Source organism: Sipha flava, unplaced genomic scaffold (assembly GCF_003268045.1).
Source record: "Sipha flava isolate LNK unplaced genomic scaffold, YSA_version1 73_pilon_pilon, whole genome shotgun sequence".
NCBI lineage: Eukaryota > Metazoa > Arthropoda > Insecta > Hemiptera > Aphididae > Sipha > Sipha flava.
Window position 1 is genome coordinate 2,424,174 of NW_020273613.1, and position 22,785 is coordinate 2,446,958.

General features: G+C 29.1%; 2 protein-coding genes across 4 annotated transcripts; both read left to right on the plus strand.

The window, feature by feature from the left end:
- Positions 1-499: 499 nt before the first annotated feature.
- Positions 500-3,791, plus strand: LOC112692336 (translocation protein SEC62). Its single transcript, XM_025566977.1, has 9 exons — positions 500-895; positions 1,063-1,192; positions 1,258-1,351; positions 1,416-1,632; positions 2,221-2,408; positions 2,825-3,011; positions 3,085-3,299; positions 3,561-3,669; positions 3,748-3,791. The coding sequence occupies exons 1-8, from the start codon at positions 857-859 to the stop codon at positions 3,664-3,666; spliced, it is 1,176 nt and encodes a 391-aa protein (XP_025422762.1). The 5' UTR covers positions 500-856; the 3' UTR covers positions 3,667-3,669; positions 3,748-3,791.
- Positions 3,792-5,392: 1,601 nt separating this feature from the next.
- Positions 5,393-6,990, plus strand: LOC112692402 (methyl-CpG-binding domain protein 4-like). 3 transcript variants are annotated; one of them, XM_025567067.1, is made up of 5 exons: positions 5,565-5,583; positions 5,688-5,744; positions 6,171-6,473; positions 6,546-6,695; positions 6,754-6,989. In XM_025567067.1, exons 3-5 carry the CDS (start codon positions 6,185-6,187, stop codon positions 6,930-6,932), a joined length of 618 nt encoding a protein of 205 aa, XP_025422852.1. In that variant the 5' UTR covers positions 5,565-5,583; positions 5,688-5,744; positions 6,171-6,184; the 3' UTR covers positions 6,933-6,989. The 3 variants fall into 3 exon arrangements, with proteins under 3 accessions (XP_025422851.1, XP_025422850.1, XP_025422852.1); XM_025567066.1 differs by having other exon boundaries at positions 5,393-5,744; positions 6,176-6,473; positions 6,754-6,990; XM_025567065.1 differs by having other exon boundaries at positions 5,394-5,744.
- Positions 6,991-22,785: the final 15,795 nt, after the last annotated feature.

Sequence of the window (22,785 nt, forward strand, 5' to 3'; positions counted from 1 at the left end):
TGTAAGACCTACATTGCAAGTCATAAAATTATAATTATTAATATTAGTCATAAAAATATGATTTATCATAATTTTATAAATTAATTATCGGGCTGCCGTCATCGGTGGTGCATCCTAATATTGAAATACCAGAAAACAACTTTGACGGACTCTAAAATCACAATCGTTATTTATTTTTTTATGACATTTCTTAAAAATGATGAGTTATTTTCGAAAAACTAATGGGTCAATAATGATGGAAAAAAATGTATAGCTTACATAAACGAGCAATTGGGGAGCTGATGATTGATGAAGTTCAAAGGATGTTGTACAGAATCGTCGTGTCGCTAAAATGATTGGACATTTTCGAAATACATAATACGCGAACCGAACATTGCACGTCATCGCAATGACGACGTTTATAGGACCTATAGGACCGCGACCATAATCGATCACCAGCGACGAAGGGATGTTTCGAGCCGTGCGCGTGTCCGCACTGTGTCGCGTGGTAATAGCAAAGCAAATCGCAAAAGCAAAACAACAGATCTCGGTCAATCAACGGTACTTTGTGCAGTTTTCTTCGTCGGTGACGACGACGTTTGTGTGCCACGGGGAATCCGTGACGTCGCTATTTCGCGTTTGTTACCTGCCGCAAATCTTCCGACGCATATAACCGTCGGACTTAAGTGTCGTGGCCGTATTTAAATTCGATATCACTGCGCCCGTTCCGCTGTTAGATTCCTTAGCTGGTCAGCGCGTACTTCCTTCATATCCGTACGGTGGTGCACTCGACGCGTCAGCAATCGTTCTGGTTGTGAATGTGTTGTTTTTCCAGTTAAGATAGTTGCACGCGCGCGCGCGCGTGTGTGTGTGGACAATGGCGGAAAAGAGAAAAGGCAAACGGCGAAGGGATGAGGTGAGTTCTTTGTTTCATATGGCGGTCGTCGGTGGGCTAGGATGGGGTTTTCCGACACCCCTTTGCCTGGTTTCTTGCGTTCCCTACTTTCGTACACTGTTAATGTGTCCAACTCTAGTGTACAACCGCACGACTCCACTAGATTAACGTCCGCATTTCGTTTTCAGGAATACAGCCTGGACCCTGAAACAGCCGAAAAACCCAGCAAAACTGAGTATTCCGTCGCTGCTTGGTTGCGTAAAAACGTACCACAAAAGAAGACCAAATTTGCTGGTCACAATGTTGAGTACTTCACGGGTCAGTTTAAATACTAGCTTGTGTATTTATGTCCTATTCTGTAACTGTTTCTATTGTTTGCGCAGGTAGCAAAGCTGTTGATAGTCTTCTAGGATCAAAGTGGGCAACTAGTGAAAAATTGTTCACCACTAGACAGGAAATTGAATTGTTTTTGGATCTGTAAGACATTTTTTAAAGTTACTTGTATATCAATGTTATCTGATGTAGTTTTTTCTTTTCCTAGGATGTTGAAACATCAGTTTTTTCATCGTGCTAAAAAAGTACCAATATCAGATCAGGAACTGAAAGCTATCAAAAATAAAAAGTCTAAAAAGACTAATGATACTGATAAAGATGAGAAAAAGAAAGTGGATAAAAAGAAGAAAGATAAGAAAGATGATGAAAGTGAAGAAACTAGTAAAGATGATAAAATTGATGATGATAAAAACAAATGCACTGAAGTAAGGTTTTGTTAGTTGTCTAATATTTTAAGTGATACCTAGGATGATGAATAAATTTGATTATAAATATTTAAAACTTTGTATCAATGTACTCAGATAATTAATTATCGTTTAACAATTCATAGTTTTGTAATTAGAACTTTTGTAATTGTATATATGAAAATTCAAAAACTAACTTTAACCATTTAAAATGTATAAGTAGTTATAGTATAAACTTTTGTGTCAATTCATTATATAGTTTAATAAACTTAGAATCTAGATTTTAGACTATTGAAACATATTTGCTAGTTATTATAAAATTTACTGAACAATGTTAACTATTAAATGGTATTGATTTAAAGAGATAATTGAAATTACTATACTAGTAGTTTTAAAAAGTATATCGTAATATTACAATTTTGTCAATTTAGATGTCTAAGTTTGCTATAAAATCAATCAATTTTATATATTAATATGGAGTTTACTAAGTACTAATAGAAGTTTGAATCAATATTTAATAACATTATATTATGAAATCTAAAATCTATTGAAATAAACTACTATTATGTACCTATATAAAAAATGTGATTAATTTATTTATGTTGACAGATTGAACGAAAAAAGAAAAGTCGTAAAATACGTTTAGAAATGCATATGGAACAATCATTTGTTGATAATTTGGATGCTTATGTATGGATTTATGATCCTATCCCATTTTATTATTTGGTAATAGGAACTTTCATTGTATTTGGTGGAATTGGAATTTGTTTGTTCCCATTGTGGCCTCCACAAGTGAGGTATGTTTATTGTAACTTATTTTACTTTAAATTACCAATTAGTTTTCAACTGCCTAACTGCTTATCAAAATATTAAAAAATATAAATACTCATGTAATATAGCTTTATTACTAGTCAATACTAAGAATTACAAATGTATTATCCTAAATCTAACTCCTGTTTCCTATAGATACAATAAAAAAGTTATCTATACTGTATAGTGTAACAGTTTTTACATTAAAACATAAAAAAATTGTATTAAAATTAAAATGATTAATTATGAAGGATTCCTTATTTTTAAGCATTTATTTTTTATCGTGTTTTTTTTTTGTCCAGTCAAAGTTTTTTAATATCAAGTACTTATTGTTAATATTTATTCAATGAACAAATTAACCATTAATTATTATAAATATCTAATTTAATTTACATATTTATAGAATGGGTGTACAGTACTTAAGCATAGCAGCAGCAGGATTTCTTATATTCATTATTGTTTTGGCCATTCTACGATTGGTCTTATTCAGTTTACTTTGGATATTAACTACAGGCAAATTACATTTTTGGCTCTTCCCAAATTTAACTGAAGATGTTGGATTTTTTGCTTCATTCTGGCCTATTTATACAGTTTGTACAGATTATTTTTCACTATTCAACATGCATAGTTATTATAATTAATTATATTTTTTTGTTTCTGCAGTATAGTGTAATGTATAAGAAGAGTTCTAAAAAAGGAAAGAAAAAGAAAGATAAATTATCAGATGATGAAGAAGATGATAAGAAACTGGATGACGGTGAGGAAGAAAAAAAATCTTCAGAATCAGAAGTTGATGAAAAGGTTCCTGAAGTTGAAGAAACAGTTGAACACAATAACACCTCATTAGATACAGAACCTGGGAAATTTGAAAATCCAAAGTAGCCAATTTTATTCTTACATTTTGTCAAATTATTCTATTGGCTAACAAAATATGATTAAGGACTGTATAATAATTAACAACATTTTATTGAGAAACATACTTTAAAACTCGATCACCGGTTCAAATAACTCATTGATTCAAATTAATTTTATTATTTATGTTGCTTTAAGTATCCAAATATTTAAATTTGTATAATCTTGATTTACATATTCATATGTAATTATAATTAAAAAAGTAATTTCATATTTTATGTAAATAGATGTTCTGAAGAATCTTCTTCAACCGATACAGAATCTAGTAGTCAGCAGTCGCATACTGGAAATGATTTTGTGATGGTGGACAAACAAGATGCCCAAGATACATAATAAGTAAATATAAATATTGCTGTATGCAAATCTTGTTTAAATTTTAAACTTATTTTTTATTTTTTTACTTTTATTTTCCAGATAAAATTAACTAATCCCTTTATTTATGTTTTCCAATAGCTTTTGCTGTGGTATGATTTAAAATAATATAATAATTATTATTTCACTGTTATCTTATTATAACTTATATTCAATAAATTGCATTATTATTATTTTTATATTTTATTGTTTTTCGAAATGTTTAGCTAATTTTCCATTGTCTTAGTTACCTAAATTATAGAAAATTATATAACTTGTATTTTATTATTAATTATAAATAATAATTACAAATATGAAAATATTGTATTTTTTAAGTCTTGTTTTGTTCTTACTGTTAAAACAGAATAAGCATAATTTGATGAAATCAAATAAAGACTATCATTGCTGTTTATTAAAAAGTTTGAAATAATATTTATAAATAATAAAAATCTTTTTTGTTTATCATTAAATAATTACTTGAGATAAAATCTTTGTTTTAATCAAATTGTATTTTTTTCCAATAATGTTTCTTTTTGTTTCTTGTGAAACTGAACCCTTAAGTATTCATTTATTAATACAAACCTATTTAGTGGTAATTAGTTACTATAAATAATATTTGTTACCTAAAATCAATAATTCTGGGCCTCTATTATACTTATTACACTTTACTATTTTTGAAGTATGGGACATTATTACATTTGCAATAGCAACAATATTTTACCACTATAGATTTTCATGTTACAAGTAATTTATATTTGTTAACAAATAATAAGAATGTTAGGTATTAATTTAATTTAATTATAATACTTGTCTAAATTCTCGTATATACAGTGGTAGCTATTTTAAAAACAGTTTAAAAATAACAAAAACTGTGTTTTTATTTTTATATTAAATCTAAAATATTTTGAATAATATATGAAGTCAAAATGGAAATATTGAGTGACAGAGTGACTTGTTAAGTATGAAAATTAGACAGACACGTCAAGCAAAGTCAACTGGAAGTATTTTCAACTTGGGTTATTTCTTTTATAGATTTTTAAGATCATAAAGTATAAAAGAAAGATACTCTAAATCAGCGGTTCCTAAACTGTGCACCATGGTGCTTTGGGGCATCTCAAACACTATAAGGGCACCATTGTCTACGTTTTATAATATATAGTTTAAAATGTATAGTATTTTTTTCGTAAAAACTTCATAACAAATAATGAAATATTTCCTATTGTATATTTGGACATTCTCGTTCAAACCATATAATATTTTTATGCAATAATTATAATCATAATAGCAATAATTTTTATTTATTTATTTTTTAAAATTAATAAGTTGGTTATCCATGAGTATTTTTTTTCATTCTGTCTTGTTATTCACAGCAGGGCACCAAGGCTACATTAGGTCTAAAAAAAGGCACCGCTGGAAAAAAAGTTTGGGAACCGCTGCTCAAAATTAAACTGTTACTCGAAATAAATTAACAATATCTTTGACCATGTTAAATTATTGTATCAACTATCACACAATTCAACGAAGTGTTACTATGAACTATCATGATCGTAGACTTGTAAGACTAGTTTGTAGCTATATCGTATTTTCAAGATCAATAGCACGGTTATTGCCCAGATCTTCGTGACCCTGGCCAATAGTATTTTTATATTCTAGAATGATAAGGTAAAGGTTGATAATAGATTAGTATTCTTCTGGATCGGTGATAGCATTATCATTAATTAATTGTATGCAACAGATATTCTGCATAGGTTATACCTGCATATGGAATACCGTTACCATTTATGAATCAAGTACTTAATTGAAGAAATTACAATTATTATTTACGAGTGTACACTTTTTTTCAAACATTTTTAATGGATCACAGAATACTTTTTTTTAAACATTTATACACCTAGTTGAGTAAGCATTACACGGAAATGAAGTGTATAAGTTCAATATTAGCCTAACAATTTTTGTTATGCGACCCGTACATGATTATTTATATTACTATGGATACATTTTAGAATTAATTCTTCGAAAACTGACAACTGAAGAAAATTCTGGATTGAACCAAGATTTTGGTAAATCTATTTGTTTTTGAACTTTACGCGTTGCATGTTTAATTAAATTTTTTATTTAAAAAGTTAAATGTTGATGTTTAGTAAGAATTTCTGTTACAATGTATGTGCTGATCGGCTTAATTTCCTTAATTATATTTTCATATATTTTTTGTATTCAGTGTTGGTTAATTGAAATTGTTATTATTATTACTTTTATTAGCTCTAAGCAATAGCATTTACTTAAATGTACGAGTGTTCAAAATAAATACAATTTTATAGGTTTTTTTTTTTTTTTTTTAATTAGAAATCTTTTATTTATTTATGAATCTACTAGCATTACAGTGACAGAATTTTCCATGCAATTTTAAACTGTGTATCAAACTTATTAATGCAAATAATATTTTTATCAGTAATATCTTGAATTTAACAGATTTATTTCTTAAATAGAATAGGGTGTACAGATGGAAATGGATGAAATAAATGGTTATGTTCTCAAATCTCCTAAACTCAAATGTTTATCACTGCATTCCAAGAAGAATATTTGCAGAACAAATTCTTGCAAGCGACCTGGTATGGTTTATAAGAACTTAATTAAAAATCAGAATGCTATTTGTACCAGTCACTACTTTGATACGCCTTCTGGTAACCAATGGATTCCACCAAGATCTCCATATGCTCTTATTCAAGAAGACTTGTTTCACAATCCTTGGCAACTGTTAATTGCAACTATATTTTTAACTAAAGTTAGAGGTATATTTTACTTAACTATGTAGATATAAAATATATTATACTGGACATTTCAAATTATTTTAATGTTTTCAGCAAAACTTGCAATTCCAAAAATGCATGAATTCTTACTGAAATGGCCAACGCCAGAAGATGTGATGAAAGCAAATACTCAAGATTTATTGTGTTCAATGGAAAATTTAGGATTAGAAAATACTCGAGTTAAAACCATTAAAGGGTTTACAGGTAAATTTGAAAGAAAAATAATAATATTTTGTTTTTCTAAACTAATATATTTTTACAGCTGATTTTTTATCTAAAAACTGGAAGTATCCAATAGAGTTGTATGGGATTGGTAAGTACGGTAATGATTCATATAGAATTTTTTGTGTGAATGAATGGAGAACAGTACAACCTGATGATATACTATTATCCAAGTATAAAGATTGGCTTATATTAAATGAAAAAAAACTCGGGATTTAAGTTTATTTAATTATTATTTTTTGTACATTTATTTTATACTGTAATTTGTCTCATTTCTCATTGTTCCTTAATAAATAAAAAATATTCTATACATTTATTTTTTCAATCTCATGAAATTAGATGAAAAGAAAAACATTTGATTTTAAATTGTTAATACTATTTATTAATTTTTTTTTGTATATTCATATAGATTATCCACATTGACTGATACTAAAGAATAGAGATTTTTTTTATACAACCTATGAGAAAGAGTGAATAAGTTATCTTTGTCAACTACTGTTCAATTAGGAATAATATTACTAATAATAGTAATATAGTAAAACCTCTAAATACTGGACACTCTTGGTCACCATAATTTTGTCCGTTATTTAGAGGTGTCCTCTATTCAGAGGGAGGAGGGGCAGGCATGCCCACAGAGATGTAGCTCACTAAGTGCAAAATATTTTTTGTGTCAATATAAGCTGTGGGGAGGGGGCTTTGTCCCTTACACCTTTAACACTAATCAAATGACATAGGTGTATTATTTATCATCAATGATGTGTAGGTATAACAAAATATATTTAAAACATAACTCATTTTATTTATTAATTCTAATAAAAATATATATTATTGTTTATATTAATAGATTATTAATCACTGAAAAGCAATACCAACCGCCTAGAACTCAATCTAAACTTGTCAATAATACCTTCTAATTGCTGTCAAAAAATTTTTTTAATTTCGTATCTTTGTCGATGAATATTAATCAGACCTAAATTACTTAAACTTTTATTTCCCATCCTGTTTCTCAGCCATGTCTTTAAACGACGTAATGTACTAAAAATATAATGACAATTTATTTTATAAGAATAATATACTGCAGTGGTTCCCAACCCATGGGCCGCGGCCCACAAGTGAGCCGCGAGCAGGTGGTACTGGGCCGTGAACCATATTTTATTAACATTACTTACATATATTTTTTAAGTATTAAATATCAGCAAGTGAAGAAGATTCGTTGATTGAACTGTAATGTGATCAGACTCTAAACTCGTTTTTTAAAACTACACCATTATTACCATTATACTTAAATATTCGGCGAGACTTTCCAGCAATTTCTAAAATTTTACTTAGAAATTTGGTGGGCTATATTTCGACAACCTGTGTGTCTGTGTGAACAAGCTTTTTCTATTTTTTAAAATATAAATGTAGGAATGAATTGAATTTTGAGTGATTTAAGGCTAAAACTTTTCATTTTTAATCCAAATATTGATTTTCTCATTGGGAACAATCCAAAATTACATTAAATTGTTTAACTCTTGAATAATCTACTTCAATGAAGTTCTATTTTTTGATAAACAATTGTTTTTTAATAAATAAATTGTAATAACTGACGTATGTGCATATTATACATATATAACTATTGGTGGGCCTCAAACATTTTCTACGAAATTGGTGGTCCGCACTACTAAAAAGGTTGGTAACCGCTGATATATAGAATAAAAAATGAGAAACATAATATAGAAAATATTACCTCAGAGATTTTTCGACTGAACATGAAGTTGCAGGTAAAGTAATGGCAATTTGTATAGCCATACATATATATATATACAACTTCACAGAACATAATCTAGAAAAATGTTTCATCGAGGCAATGAATCAATGGACAGATAAGATAAACTATAATTGTATAATAATTTATAATACATACAGTAAGATTAAATTGGCATTCAACGATTATTCTATATTTACTATAAAAATTTTCAAAATCAAATTGCCATAAAAGTGTCCGGTATTTAGGAGTTTTCCTATATGAAAGTAGTGAAAATGTCCCCATTCCCATAAAAACGTCCGATATTCGGAGGTGTCCGTTAAGGGAGGTTTCACTGTCTATTGAATAACAGAGTATTGGTCAAAAAAATGTTCCTTGAATTAACGAATTAGTCATGTTTTCTAAAACTCCAGTCAAATTAAATATTGCTCAAAAGTATTAAATAATAAGCAAAAAGGAATAAGTCCAAATTAATACTGTCTAAAAAGATGAAGTTATTTTTTGGACTTATGAGTTGAAGTTAATTGAATATTTTAATTTTTAAGAAAATCTGTACTTGATAAACAAATATCGAAAATATTGATAAATAATAAAATAAATATAATAATGATTTTTTTATTTTTTTCAAAATTATGTACCTATTCCCTTTTACCCTTGCACCATTCAAGTAAATTGGGCATTCTCAATAACCATTCCTTTTTCATTTTTTCTTGTATATTGACAACTGATAAGGGGTAGCCTTCTTAGTCCTTATAATCTACCTACCTCTCAGTATAAAATATAAATTAATATTGTGTATAATATTTATAATAATTAAATGCAATTAATAAATATTTTGATAAAAATATATAATTTTACATTACTTTGATGTATTCAGAAAATTATACATGAAAATCATCAGTTGAATAGTCGTTAAACATTTCATAATTATAATGACGCAATAACATTTAATTTATGAGTTCGTAAATAATGCACCAAGTTTAACGTTTTTAACAATTGCGATTTCGACGTAGTAAGACTATATTTACATAAAAAAATTTCTCAAATAGTCGGTATATTTTATTTAAATTTGAATTTTTTTTTTAATATTTTAAAAACAACAAATTAAAATTCTTAAATTTTATGTTTCATGTTTAGAATTTCAAATTTAGGATAAACTAAAAATTTATAAATTATACGGTTTGTTTCAAAACAATGCTTAGTAGATATGTATAAATATATTTTTTTTTTATAACAATAGTAGGTATATTATATTGAATATATGTATGTACAATGTGCATACAAATTAAAAATTTATTCAGATTGCAAAATAGAAAAAAGGTGATTATAAAAATCTTTAATTATTTTTAATTAGTATATAAAAAATATATTATATAAACTCTGATGATTATTTATCATTATAATACTAAAAATATTGAAGACACTGTATTTTTGTAAATTAGAAAAAAAAATTTTAATTAAAAAATTTAAATTAAATTAATTTAATTAATTACATTTTTTAAGTCATATGCATATATATAAGGCATATGCCTCGTGACCAGTAGTAGATATTAAAAACTCGAAATATAATTTATAGACAATTTTTTTTTTTTATTTAAAACATATATTTCAAATAATTTTGATTTATTTAATGGTTTCCGAAATATTTAAGATATTGAAAAATTTAACTAATTCAAACTTAAAATGCAAATCGGCACAGGTTCACCTTGTTTAATTGACTACAATTTTTTGTAAATCTTTTTTATATGCATACATACATTTTAAGTGGGCGAGTTAAAAACAAATTTAAACTTGAAAATTAAGAAACGCCCTAATTTATAGATGTACTATTATGTACTATAGATGTTTCGTATTAATCACAATATAACTACTTTAAGACATACTGTACAAAAAACAATCAGTGAATAATGAATATTCATTTATATATAATTATGCAAATGTCATTTTAAGTATAATTTAATTATAAACTGAAAAAAAAATTATACTTTGAATAGTATTTTCATAAATAATCTCTTTATAATACATAAATTAATTCGGTTTCCTTTAAAGAATAAATTTATAACTAAATTTATATTATATACATTAATATATTATAGGTATACCCATAAGAGCAACTAGGGGAGCTTAGCCCCTTCACCAAGAATGTCCAAAGCCTCAAAAAATAAATTTGGCAATTGTTTTCTAAAATTCAATAAATAACTTGTCTATACTTTTATTATTTGTTTTATGTTTTACCTTTAGTTGTTTTATGTTCTGTGTTTGCCGATTTGTATTTGGTCAATATGACAATTTAATTTATTAGCCAACAGCTATTTTATTATATATTACTTAAATTAGTGTAAGTTTATCATTCATATAATATATTAATATAACGCATAAATAAAATGTACTGCTCGTTTTAATTCATACCAACACATATGATCGTTTATTTACGGCACGTAGCACGTGTCTATTTCGGTACCTGCGATATTCACAATCACTGATCCTATATTTACTTATTTCATTAAACACATATTAGCTATTTAGTGTGTCTATGTTTCAACTAGATAACATCATGGCAGATGAAAATATTAAAAGTGTTTGGATTACCATATTTTTATAAAAATAAAAATAAATATTTGTAATCAGTGGTCGAAATGGCTCAAGTGGAGGGATGTCTTATAATTCAGATTTCCTGATATAACATTCTTCACACCTTCTTGTGTACCTATAATATATTTTTTTTTTTATAGTTCACATAAAGTATATTCTTAGTCCGTGGCTCTAAATACGGGTATAATACGAGTTATTTTGTGTACAAAAATAAACCAACAAAACCTAAAATGATTCTATACGCCAGGGGTCGGCAACTCGCGGCTCGCGAAGCAATTTTTTATGGCCCGCACAAAGGTGGTTAATTTTTGTGTTTTATTTTTGTTCATTAAAATTTTTCATACAATTTTCAATATCATTATATTCTTTTTTCTTTATAAATAAAATCTAATCTAATCGTTAATAGTTGATGTTTATTCTATATATTTATAGTCAGTTTAATCTATGAAATTGTTATTATTATCTAATTGGAGTCGAAGATAATGATAGCTGCACTACTCAGTCATAGGATAAATTAAATATACTTATATATATTTAAAAATTAAAATTTTAAATATATTTAATCTATGTATTTAATACATATGTACCTAATATATTTAATCTATGGTCATAGTTACTTTGCGTTTGTAGCAATTAGTATTACGCCCGTACGTGTGACTGTTTGCGTTTGTAATAGTTTCATTTTACAAGTAAATCCAAACATTATGGCGACTAAAAAAAGAAAAATTTGTGATGAACATCGTTTTTTTTAATAATTCTTGGGTTGATTTATACATTTTCGTCGAAAACAAAGGTAAGCCATTATGTTTAATTTGTCAAAAAATTAAATTTTTTCTTAAAAGCAATTTTTTCCAGTAACATTCGTATTTTTTATAATCATATTTCTATGTAAAATAATCAAATCAGTGGCGCCGAACTACAAAAAATGCAGTATGGCGAATATCAAATTTTAATAGTACCTACCCACCTACCAATTGGTGTAAACGAGGGCTGAAACCCTACCATAATATTGTATTCAAAATTGATATTAATATATAAATATAAATTAATATATTTATATATCTTTTTCATTTTGTGATTTATCTATAATTTATGATACAGCCGATTAGGTGTTCACTTTATATATTGAAAAATATTTATCTTCACCACATCGCACTATCGTTATCGTATTATTTGTGTTAATATTACGGTCTTCTGGCTTGTATCGACGTAATCAGCGTACCACAACTGATGTGCTTGTATGTCATAATGTTAAATATTAAATAGTTTTAATACTTTCATAGTACATTTTACACATTGGGCTGTGGGTACCACGCTATGTGTCACCTACCCAGCCACCACATAATTCACTATGGCAGTCACCGTACTTGGATATAGGGATCGGCGCTACTGAATCAAATATAATAGCAATACAATTATTAGTATATGTCCTATGTAAAAAAAAATTTTTAATGTAGTCCTTGATAAACATTTGAAAAAAAAAATATGGCCCGCGTGGTTCAAAAGGTTGCCAACCCCTGCTATACGCTATACAGTATAAAGTTATTGTTATACACGTCTTATATATATATGTGTTTTGGAAGTCCATATAACTCAAAATGTTAAGGTAATGGAACTAAACATTTTTTTTTCACTAATTTTAAAATTTTGGCGGAACACTTATACCAAGTCCAAGGAACACCTGTTTTCCGCAGAACACCGGCTAAGAACCACTGTTCTAGACAAATCAAGTAAAGGGATGAAAACTGTAAATACCAAAAAGTAGAGGGATGCCATCCTTCCGTATCCCCCCACTTCGCGTACTATTTGTAATACTGTAATGCAGTAGATACTAAACATTAATCAACCTATAATATACAATGTTTCTTTATATTTAATTAATTGTAATAAACTAAGTTAAAAATAATGTACTATAATTCATACTAAATTAGTAAATATTATGATTAAATTAATATTTAAATTTGTACCAATATATATTTCAACAATTTAAAAAACCAAATTGATATGTATTTTAAACAACAAAATAACTTGCAAATTTTCGCAATTTCAGAAATTTTTGGACTTTAAACCCATATAAAATAATTGTGCTTATGTGTTTTTATTATATGTGTATATAAGACTAGCTTATGTGTGACCAAGAAACCATTATCAAAGTTTATGATTTAATCATTATTTCGACTAGTAATCGTATAATATAATAATTTATATAGACAAATTAATAAAATATACAAAAAAGTATATAAAATATTTATTTATATATAATATATTTATTATAATATTAATACTTATAAATTTTTGGTCCTTTATAATGAAGATATTCGTTTTTCATACTTGTTTTTTCATCTGAAAACTTATCAAACGTCTTGTCCCTTAAAATAGGTATATTGTCAATAAGCGAAATTAAAAGCTCTATGTCTAGTTCTGTGTCTAACTGACTATTCTGTTCTACATAAATTTCAGATGTCAAATTTGAGATGTCGATTTTAGACTCTTCCTCTGAATGACGGGTTGATTGTTGATACTTGATAATGACTAGGGCTGTGAATTTGTAGGAAAGTGTATTTTTTTTTGGTGATTGTGAAACGTAGCTTTGTAAGTATATAATTTGAATTATGTAATGACGAATCCATTTATGCAACTTTTATTTTCCATTTTTTAACGTTTTCCATTTTTTAGGTTATTTCTATCCATTTTTAGGTCATATTTTCTTTTTTTAGTTCGTTTTCTGGTATTTTTAATAAATTATGTTATATTAGGTATGTCATTTGACATGCTTGAAAAAAAATTGTTTTTTTGTTATCAGGCTGTATCATATATACGTCGATAAAATAAGGCAATTACTACATAACTACATAAGCACTTATTGTCCAATGCAATAGTAAAGACTTAAAATGAATAAAGTACCCGCAAATAAATATATTTATGTTTGCTTTATTATTATAACAAAATAAATACTAAAAATAAATGTTATAAATGTTTAAGTAATAAGCATTAAGTATAGAAAATTCAAATTCAACCTTTTTATTGATTTTTCTTTTTTATGTTGTAATATTCTAATGTATAATATCCTGTATCTAATATCAATATGAATATAAAAATTAAATTAAAAACCATTTTCAATGAATTTTGTACTATAATATTTGGCATTTTATATTGCGTTTTTTTGCATTTTAAGTGCATATTTTATTACATTTATTTGAAATGTTTAATGCATTTTTTAAAGTTCCTTAGTGCATTAAATTCATATCGCTAATAATGAAGAATGAACGAATATTGAAAATAAAATATTAATCGGTCGCACGTTTTATTACTGCGTCTATCTTCACCTATCATTATAGTGCATTTCGACAGTGATTTCTCATCGCATGGTATTTATACTGCACGAATAAGTTAAGGTGCCTGCCACAGTTTCTGAAATATCGGTCGTTAATTTTACGGGTGTACATGGTTTGCGCACATTTACTAAAATTGCAACTCATTTTGCACACATTTTTACAATTCTTTTGCGCACAGATTATTTCTAGTGCAACCACTCGTTTGCGCACACATTTTCTTTCTCACTTATACAGACTTAGAACTGTCCGTGAATATTTTAATTCTACTGGTGTGGTTAAAAATGTGTTTTTGTTGTGTTATGTATTAAAAAATATGCACAATTAATTTTTATTGTAGCGGACATTTATTTATGTTTATTTTAATTAGGTACTTATTTCAAAGGTTTACCTAGGAAGCGGTTGCCCATTTTTTCCAATTTCGTTATTTGAATACTTTGTCCATACATTTTTCATGTACTCAATTGTTTATGATATTTCCTTCCAACGATAGTTATTAACAGGGTAGGGATTTTATAGCACTTAAAATTGCATAAATATGCGCTAAATTATTACTTTAAAAATCGTTAAATAAGCTCTAAAAATATGCAATACAAACAACAAAAAAAAAAAAAAATGTATTATTAAATAATTTTATATGAGCACACGAGACGAATGTGAACTGTTAAAGCGAATTTTACACTCGTTCGTTGATAATCGGCTATTATTAGATTTAATAGAAATCGACAAAAAAAACTAACAAAATCAGCAGATAACAATAATTAGAACCAAATAACTAAAACGAAATTATTGTATTATATTATACCTACCTGTATATTATCACTGTAATTGTACAGAGTTGCATCAGCGTAATCGGTCTATTTACTTAATCTATACATCTATAATTTAATTTAAAATTACAATTAAAATTTTGAATCTTGAAAATTCGATTAACAAAAATCAATAAACACGTTTACCAAAATACAATTTCATAAAATATGCCCGATTTTGATTAAAACACAGGTAAAAGTCAAAAAAGTCTTAAAAAATTCCAAAAAAAGCACTATAAACTAAAAAATGCAAAATATGCAAAAAAAGCAAAATAAAATTTTTTATTTGAGTTCTCTGTATCACGAAATACATTTTTAGCTGACTTTGCTATTTTTTAAACATCTCATAAAAAATATGCAAATGCTATAAAATCTCAACCCTGGTTATTAACATTCATTTTTATTGAATTCAGTTTCAGTTGAGTTTCTGATTGAAAGTTTAAAATAACATCTATTACTTGGTACACGTGTGGATGAGGGTTATAGAATTGATTGTTAAAATGGCTATGGAATGCTTCAACTCCGTTCGTTCTTCTGAGTAAATCTTCTGGTTTTCTCGCCCACTGAGATGGATTGTAATTTGAATTACGTAACATATATGATGAAAAAATATAATCAGAGAAGTATCCATCAGGTGGAGCAATTGCTATTAAATTAAAAAATGGTACTTCTATTTCTTCAGATTGCAAGTGCAAGTATGGCAAACCAAAAAAATATTTACAGAGTACAGACAATCTGCGTCTAAAAAGCAATATCATTGTATGCACGCGTGTTGTATGTAGCCGTATAGGTATATAATAATATTATGTACAAAATATAATCATGGCTATACCATATTATTGTATTAACGAGAGGTTCCTACTACAATACAATATAATACAATATAATATGTTGCGCGCAAACGGAGTCACAGGTTTTAACAAGGAAATTTTAAAATGTGCGCAAACTAGTTGTTCCAATTTTACGGCGCGACACTCGTGTGTTACGTTCTATTCGATTTAATGAATTGAATGGAGGGGCTGATTTGCTTATTATACCTATAGGTACACCTGTACAGTGGCGTAATTGTGGGGGGGGGGTGCAAGTGCCCCCTCTGACAATTTTTTGAGAGATAAAGGTATAATTTTGACTCCCCAGATAATCCAACAGTACAAATAGCTCCTTTTATTAATGAACTCTTATGGGTATTATTTAACAATATTGGTACCTAGTACCTGCTACCTACAATTTATATTTATCTAAACCAGCGGTTTCCAAACTGTGCACCGCGGTGCCCTAGAGGCACCGCGAGCACTTTCTAAGGGCAACGTGGTCTACGGTTCATAACAAATAGTTTAAAATGTTTAGATTTTTTTTCCCTTATTGATTTCGTAAAAACTTTATAGCAAATAATGAAATATTTTCTATTGTATATTCGGACATTCTCATTTTAACCTTATATTTTTATGTAATAATTATAATAAATAATAATAAATTCATTAATTTATAATTAAGTTAAATTTTAATAAAATTAGTTATCAATGAGTATTTTTTTTTGTCCTGTCTTTCATGTTATTCATAGCAGGGCACCGTGGCTAAATAGAGTCCAAAAAAAGGCACCGCGGAAAAAAATTTTGAGAACCGCTGATCTAAACCATAAAATGAATTAAAAGATATGTAAAATCAAACAATTAGATATAGTGTATAAAATACAGACAGTAAAAATATGTTTTAATTTGTGAGGGGGAGGGGTATTAGGGTTTTGGTATTAATAAATATATTATATTGCCCTCCTAGATTTTTTCCCAATTACGCCACTGCACCTGTAAGCAATTATTTATTTCAAAAAGGCAATTTACAAAGTTTGACAATTTGACATACTCAACAATTTAACCAAATAAAAATTTGGTGCCTTATCTTAAACATATTTGGAGTAGGTATTCTAAATAGAAATTATTAATTAATTAAATTAAACAACCAATGCGGGTATTATTACATATTATTAATCTTACATTAATTACGATCGTTCCAAGTCATGACAGAAAGTTTGTAAGATCTTATGAATTTGATTTAATTTTTATCACAGAATATTTTTTTTTAATTCAGTTATTAAAAATGCATTTTACAATTATAATAATTATTGACATACTCGCACGGATATCGTTATTAAACACACGTGTATAATTTCGCTCCCGAGTAATTCGTTAACATCTATCTCTAAACTCAATGGATTTCGTACTAACTTGCAGTAAAAAATAAATTCAAAAAAACATTACCTCAACATATGCTCGACAACTGTTCTCATTGTCATCTTTGACCGTATCAAGACTAAAAAGTAATTTAATAAATTACTATTAATTAACGATCTAATTACCGTCTCAAGGCACCGTTCATTCGGGGACCCTTGGAAAGTTTATAACCGATAGCGGCCCAATGCCGTCTAATCAGCAAACTAAAATTAAACAATTAAACAACATTAAAAATATGTAAGATAATTTAATAAAAAAAACCGTAAAATTAAAAACAAATGCCATAATTTAGAGAATAGAAACACAACGCACTTTTTAATTTCGTACTGCACACTTAAAATTTCGTATTACACAAAGTGTGTCGTACTGCATACAATTTTAGTCCCCGAGGAAAAGCACGAATAATCGTACGCATTGGCCGTGTACGTTTTAGTTATATCATTAATGAACCGATCCAATACATTGTTGTGACGTATAATACCGTCACGAACGCCATTCGGGTAGTAATACGTTCAATACGATTACAGTCCATGTTGCCCCATTCGAACAAATTTATTCTCCGGAAATCGTTTTCGCCCGCAGTTCGGTTGTGATTTCGGTGAGCATCGATCGAAACGAAGCGCCTGTTTTTCACGGTCATCAAAAATCGAATTCCAAACCGAGCAGAAAACGAAAAAAAAAACAATTATTTCTACAAAATTTTCGTCGTCGGTGTTGGTGTTCGACGCGTCAGCGGAACTCGTAGATTTGCAGTGCTGTGCGACTAAAATGCTAATATACGCTAAAAACTAAACGTTATCGGAGAAAAAAAAACTGCGCGCGATAATTTGAGAAAAAGAAAAAAGCCAGACGAACTGTTTTTAGCATTGCAACAGTTGCATTCATTTCCTCGTGTGTTCGTACGAACACGTATTTATATGAAGATACCTATGTCGACGAAATATTAACAATAATAATGATGATGATGATGATGATGTATAGACGATTAATACACATTTTCATAGCGGTGCGTTGTTGTTCTTTTGGTTTTATAGGAATGAAGTCATAGTATACGGAACACCCGCCTTGCTGCAAATACACGGAGCTCGCATGTGTCGACCGGTCGCCGCGGCCAGTCGAATTCGCGTCGTATCGTTATTATTATTATTATCTTCTCATATTTGCATACTCGATGTGTCACAGGCCCGGTTCAAATGTGTGCTTATACATAGGCAAACTTCAGTTTTTAATATAAGGATTTGCCTGATTTAAATATTATCAAACATTTTACTTATACATTTTGAGCCTGAATTAAAGAAAACATTTTAGTGACCCTCCCCTAGAACTAAGTCTAAATATGCCCCTAGCCCCTTACATGTAAATACTACATCGAATATTCTTTTTTTTAAACGAGCAATACTGAAGCAGACTTAATTCTGTGTTCATTACGTTTATTTATGTGAATTCAATAATTAATTAGACCAATACATTTGCAGAAAAGTAAACCACCATTAATTTAAACAAAACAAAACAATTTATAGAATCTTATTTTTTACTACACATAATTTGATATACGAGTAAGTACTAGGAATTGTAATTCTTTATTTAAAAATTATCTACACTGTAAAAATGTGAAATGCCGCCCTAGACGTGGGCCTATGTCGCTGTAGTAAACCGACCTATGGCATATTAGTAATCTACACATATGTTCTAATAGACACGACCTATTCCTAGGTGTCCTTCTTGGCAACTATTATTTGTCAGTCAAAAACTTTCTATTACATCCGAATCCAAGTTTCGTATGCATGTGTAAGAAGGGTAAAACAGCGTTCGCTGTTTCATATAAATACGACTACTGTTAGTTTAATAGTTTCAGAAGAGAATAAGTAATCCGAACAGCCTCAAACACTGTCTGGTCGTGTAGCCCGCGCGCCATACATCGCCACCAGCTCTAGTGCTCAAACATTTATGTTCTGTCCTCAAATTTACTTAATCATTAATTGTACTTATGTTTATATTTTATGTGTTATAAAAAATATTACCTTTAAACTAACTTCTTATTGACTTTGTGACTCCAACATATCTACGGTTCAAGCGAAGCTGTCAAGAGCCGTCAGTATAATAAATATTTTTGTATTTGTACAGCGATTCAGAACCTGATCCCTGTTCTGCTCACTACATCGCCTACCCCCTTGAGCCAGGGACTAAAATTGTGTGCATTACGGCACACTTTGTGTAGTACGTAATTAAAAAGTGTGTTGTGGTTTTATTCCTTATACTCGTACTATGGTGTTTGTTACTAATTTTACATTTTAATATACTTTTAAATTACAAATTATTTTACATATTTTTAATATCCCAAGACGTACGAGTATCATCAGCAAAATCGAAAATACTAACTATTTTAACTGTGTTATTCATTACTGTTAATGTTTGAAAGGGGAGTATGACAAAATCCTTAAATATGCAGTACGAAAAAGTATAGATTTCAGCATCTACCTTGAACCGGGCCTGGGTGTACACATATCACGGCGATGACATACCGTTTCTGGTACCGGTTCTATATAATATTTTCGTGTTCGTTTTTTTTTCCAAGGGACTATTGTGTGTATTTACACAGACGCAAATAGTGTTAGAGATTCGGGGCGAGGGTCGGAAGCTTAGGAATGTACAATATACATTTACATACATGTAGTTTATTCAATTTTTTTTTGGGGGGCAGGGGGCGCATTAAACGATATAAGGGTGCCGATTTCCTCTCCCTAGCCTTATTTGCGAGTTCGTGTGCATTCTCGACGAACAAAAACGTAGCAGATAATGTCGACGTAGATTTGCTGTCAAAAAATGCCGGTCAACGTCGATCGTGCCATTTGTTCGTTTTTGTCGACTACAGTGCACGGGTCGTGTTTAACGTCGCATGTTGAACGAATATTGTGTTAAACATATTTTTGAGATTTCCCTTGTGTCCCGCGACTGACGCGCTTGTCGTAGATCCATCAAAGCAGGGGCGGCTTCAGGAACAATAATACCGAAGGGTGGACGGTGCAACGTGCATACATGTCGAGAACGTTGGTCGGAATCGATCAAAAGTTGATTGAACTATATTTTTATTCTGTACAAATCCAAAGCGTCGAGATACATTTTAATACGCGTACATATTTCCGATAACAGTTGCCTATCGTTTGTTTCCATAAATGTTCACGAACGCATAATTCCTTCCAAACAGTATTTTAACATTAAATCTTTTTCTCCTGAACACTGACTAGTATTTAGTTGTTGTTTAGAAAACTTCAGGTCTGCAAAGCGGGGGTGGGAGTTACGGTGTTTATTGTCTTTCCTAACCACTGCGCCGTTGACGTAAACCTTACCGTCTTCGTCCTAGCCGTACACGATTACGTAAAACAATGCGCTTGCATATCATATTGTATCAGTTAGCAACGGTTCAATATCTGAGCGTTTACCATCTTTGGTTCTACGCTTGATACGTCTCTGCGTACGTCGTAAGAACGCGAAAGATCACTGAAACTACTCGCAGTGTACAGTTGTACGCAAAACCGCACTGCAGACGACATATTTGCATAAAAACATTATATTATATAACGTGATACGCACCGCGTATAGTAATGCGCAGTTTGTCATATTGCCTACGACCCGTTACTTGGGTGAAACACACAGTTCATGTCAACCCGATACGTATGTAAATTATATGACTTAACTCTAATTTAATATTTTTGTAGGTTCTTGTAAAAAATATTTGAAACGCTCTTTTAGGGTCTTTAAAATTAGATTATAATTATAAAGAATTATAAAGTTTCGTTTTAATATTAATTATTGTTTTATGTAACAGTATACACCATAGCGATTAATATGGCTATATTGTAGCTATTATAGCTATATATATATTATTAGCTAAATTCTAAATTATACAAAAAAATACCAAAATAAAAATGAATAAACAGTTTATAAATTTGATGTCGACAGCTACAGTAGCAACTGTTGATGTTATTTTAATCTAGAAAGTAATTTCAAATTTTTATTTTTTTTCAACCCATTCAATCAAACATTACGGGATAAAACTGATTTGACTACAATAATGGAATACATATACAGATATTGGATAAAAATAAATATGGACCTTTCAAATATTTCAAATATGTAAATCTCAAAAATATATTACAAAAATGTTATTATGAATTAAAAAATAAAAATTAAAAAAATAAACTCAAAAGTAAAAAAGACTGAACAAAAGCGTTATAACACAAAAAAATACAAAGTAAGATTTCGAATATTTTATTTCACGTAGCATAAATAAAATGTACAGCTAACGCAGCTTAATTTTAAGACCAATGGTAAAAAATATCGAATGCCAACAAATCTCAGCTCTAAATCCATTACGTATAGTGCCCGTACGGCGAAAATATTCGAACACTGCAATATTCTGGTGCAAAGGTTCTAAGTTGGTTAACAAGCGTGTAGTGTCTATACACGAGGATTGGATAAACTTCCACTTGAAACAATAGGTAAGCGGTTATAAATAATAATATAACGAGTATATTCGTTCTTACACGAATAAAAATACACCGAACGACGGTACGTAAGTTCCTACAAGAACAAAAATAAAATTGATAAACCTTAAAAAAAAATAAATATATTTTACATGTATATATTTATTACATTTAGTCACTATAGTTCACACTCTCATTTATGTGAAGCGTTTGGGTTTTCGCAATATGTCGTATAAAATGCAATTATCATTACTGTTATTATTATTTTAATTCAACTATACACATTATAACACTTATGGACTGGATTCAGTTGACAATTGGATTAGACATCAGTAATATTATTAACGAAACACAAAAACTAACTGCATTTAAGTTGTTAGCGCTAATGCGGAGTAGTGTTGGAAGGGAATTTGTATTCGTTATATAGGGTGTTTCATTCAAATCTGCTATAAATTAAATTTATTTATTTAAAAAAAAACATAACAAATACATAATTTTCTTCAGAAGTTTAATAGTGAAAAACAATATCGAGAATATGATACCTCCCTGTAGGGCTAGGCGATTATTCTTTCCATCACTGGGTAACACATTACTCCATAAAATTTGTCAAAGACACGATGAATTTCTTGCTTAAGTTCTAAGACATTTCGAATTTTGTTCTGGTAAACTCGTGACTTAGTGTAGTCCTATGAGAAAAAATCAAAGGGTGTCAAGTCGCAAAATCGAGGTGGGTAGCTTTGGCCACGCAACAAGATAAGTCTGTCCGGGAACTTCTCACACAGCAAAGGGATTGTTTCTCTTGAAGTGTAACAAGTTGCACCGTCTTATTGTAACCATACAAGAATACTTGCTGAGTTCAATAATTTTCTTTGACCCTTAT

Coding starts and splice junctions, on each gene's coding strand:
- LOC112692336 (XM_025566977.1), top strand. CDS start 857: ATGGCGGAAAAGAGAAAAGGCAAACGGCGAAGGGATGAG. Junction 1,352..1,415: donor ATTGAATTGTTTTTGGATCT/GTAAGACATTTT, acceptor TTCTTTTCCTAG/GATGTTGAAACATCAGTTTT. Junction 3,300..3,560: donor GGGAAATTTGAAAATCCAAA/GTAGCCAATTTT, acceptor TTATGTAAATAG/ATGTTCTGAAGAATCTTCTT.
- LOC112692402 (XM_025567066.1), top strand. CDS start 6,185: ATGGAAATGGATGAAATAAATGGTTATGTTCTCAAATCTCCTAAACTC. Junction 6,474..6,545: donor ATTTTTAACTAAAGTTAGAG/GTATATTTTACT, acceptor TAATGTTTTCAG/CAAAACTTGCAATTCCAAAA. Junction 6,696..6,753: donor AACCATTAAAGGGTTTACAG/GTAAATTTGAAA, acceptor ATATTTTTACAG/CTGATTTTTTATCTAAAAAC.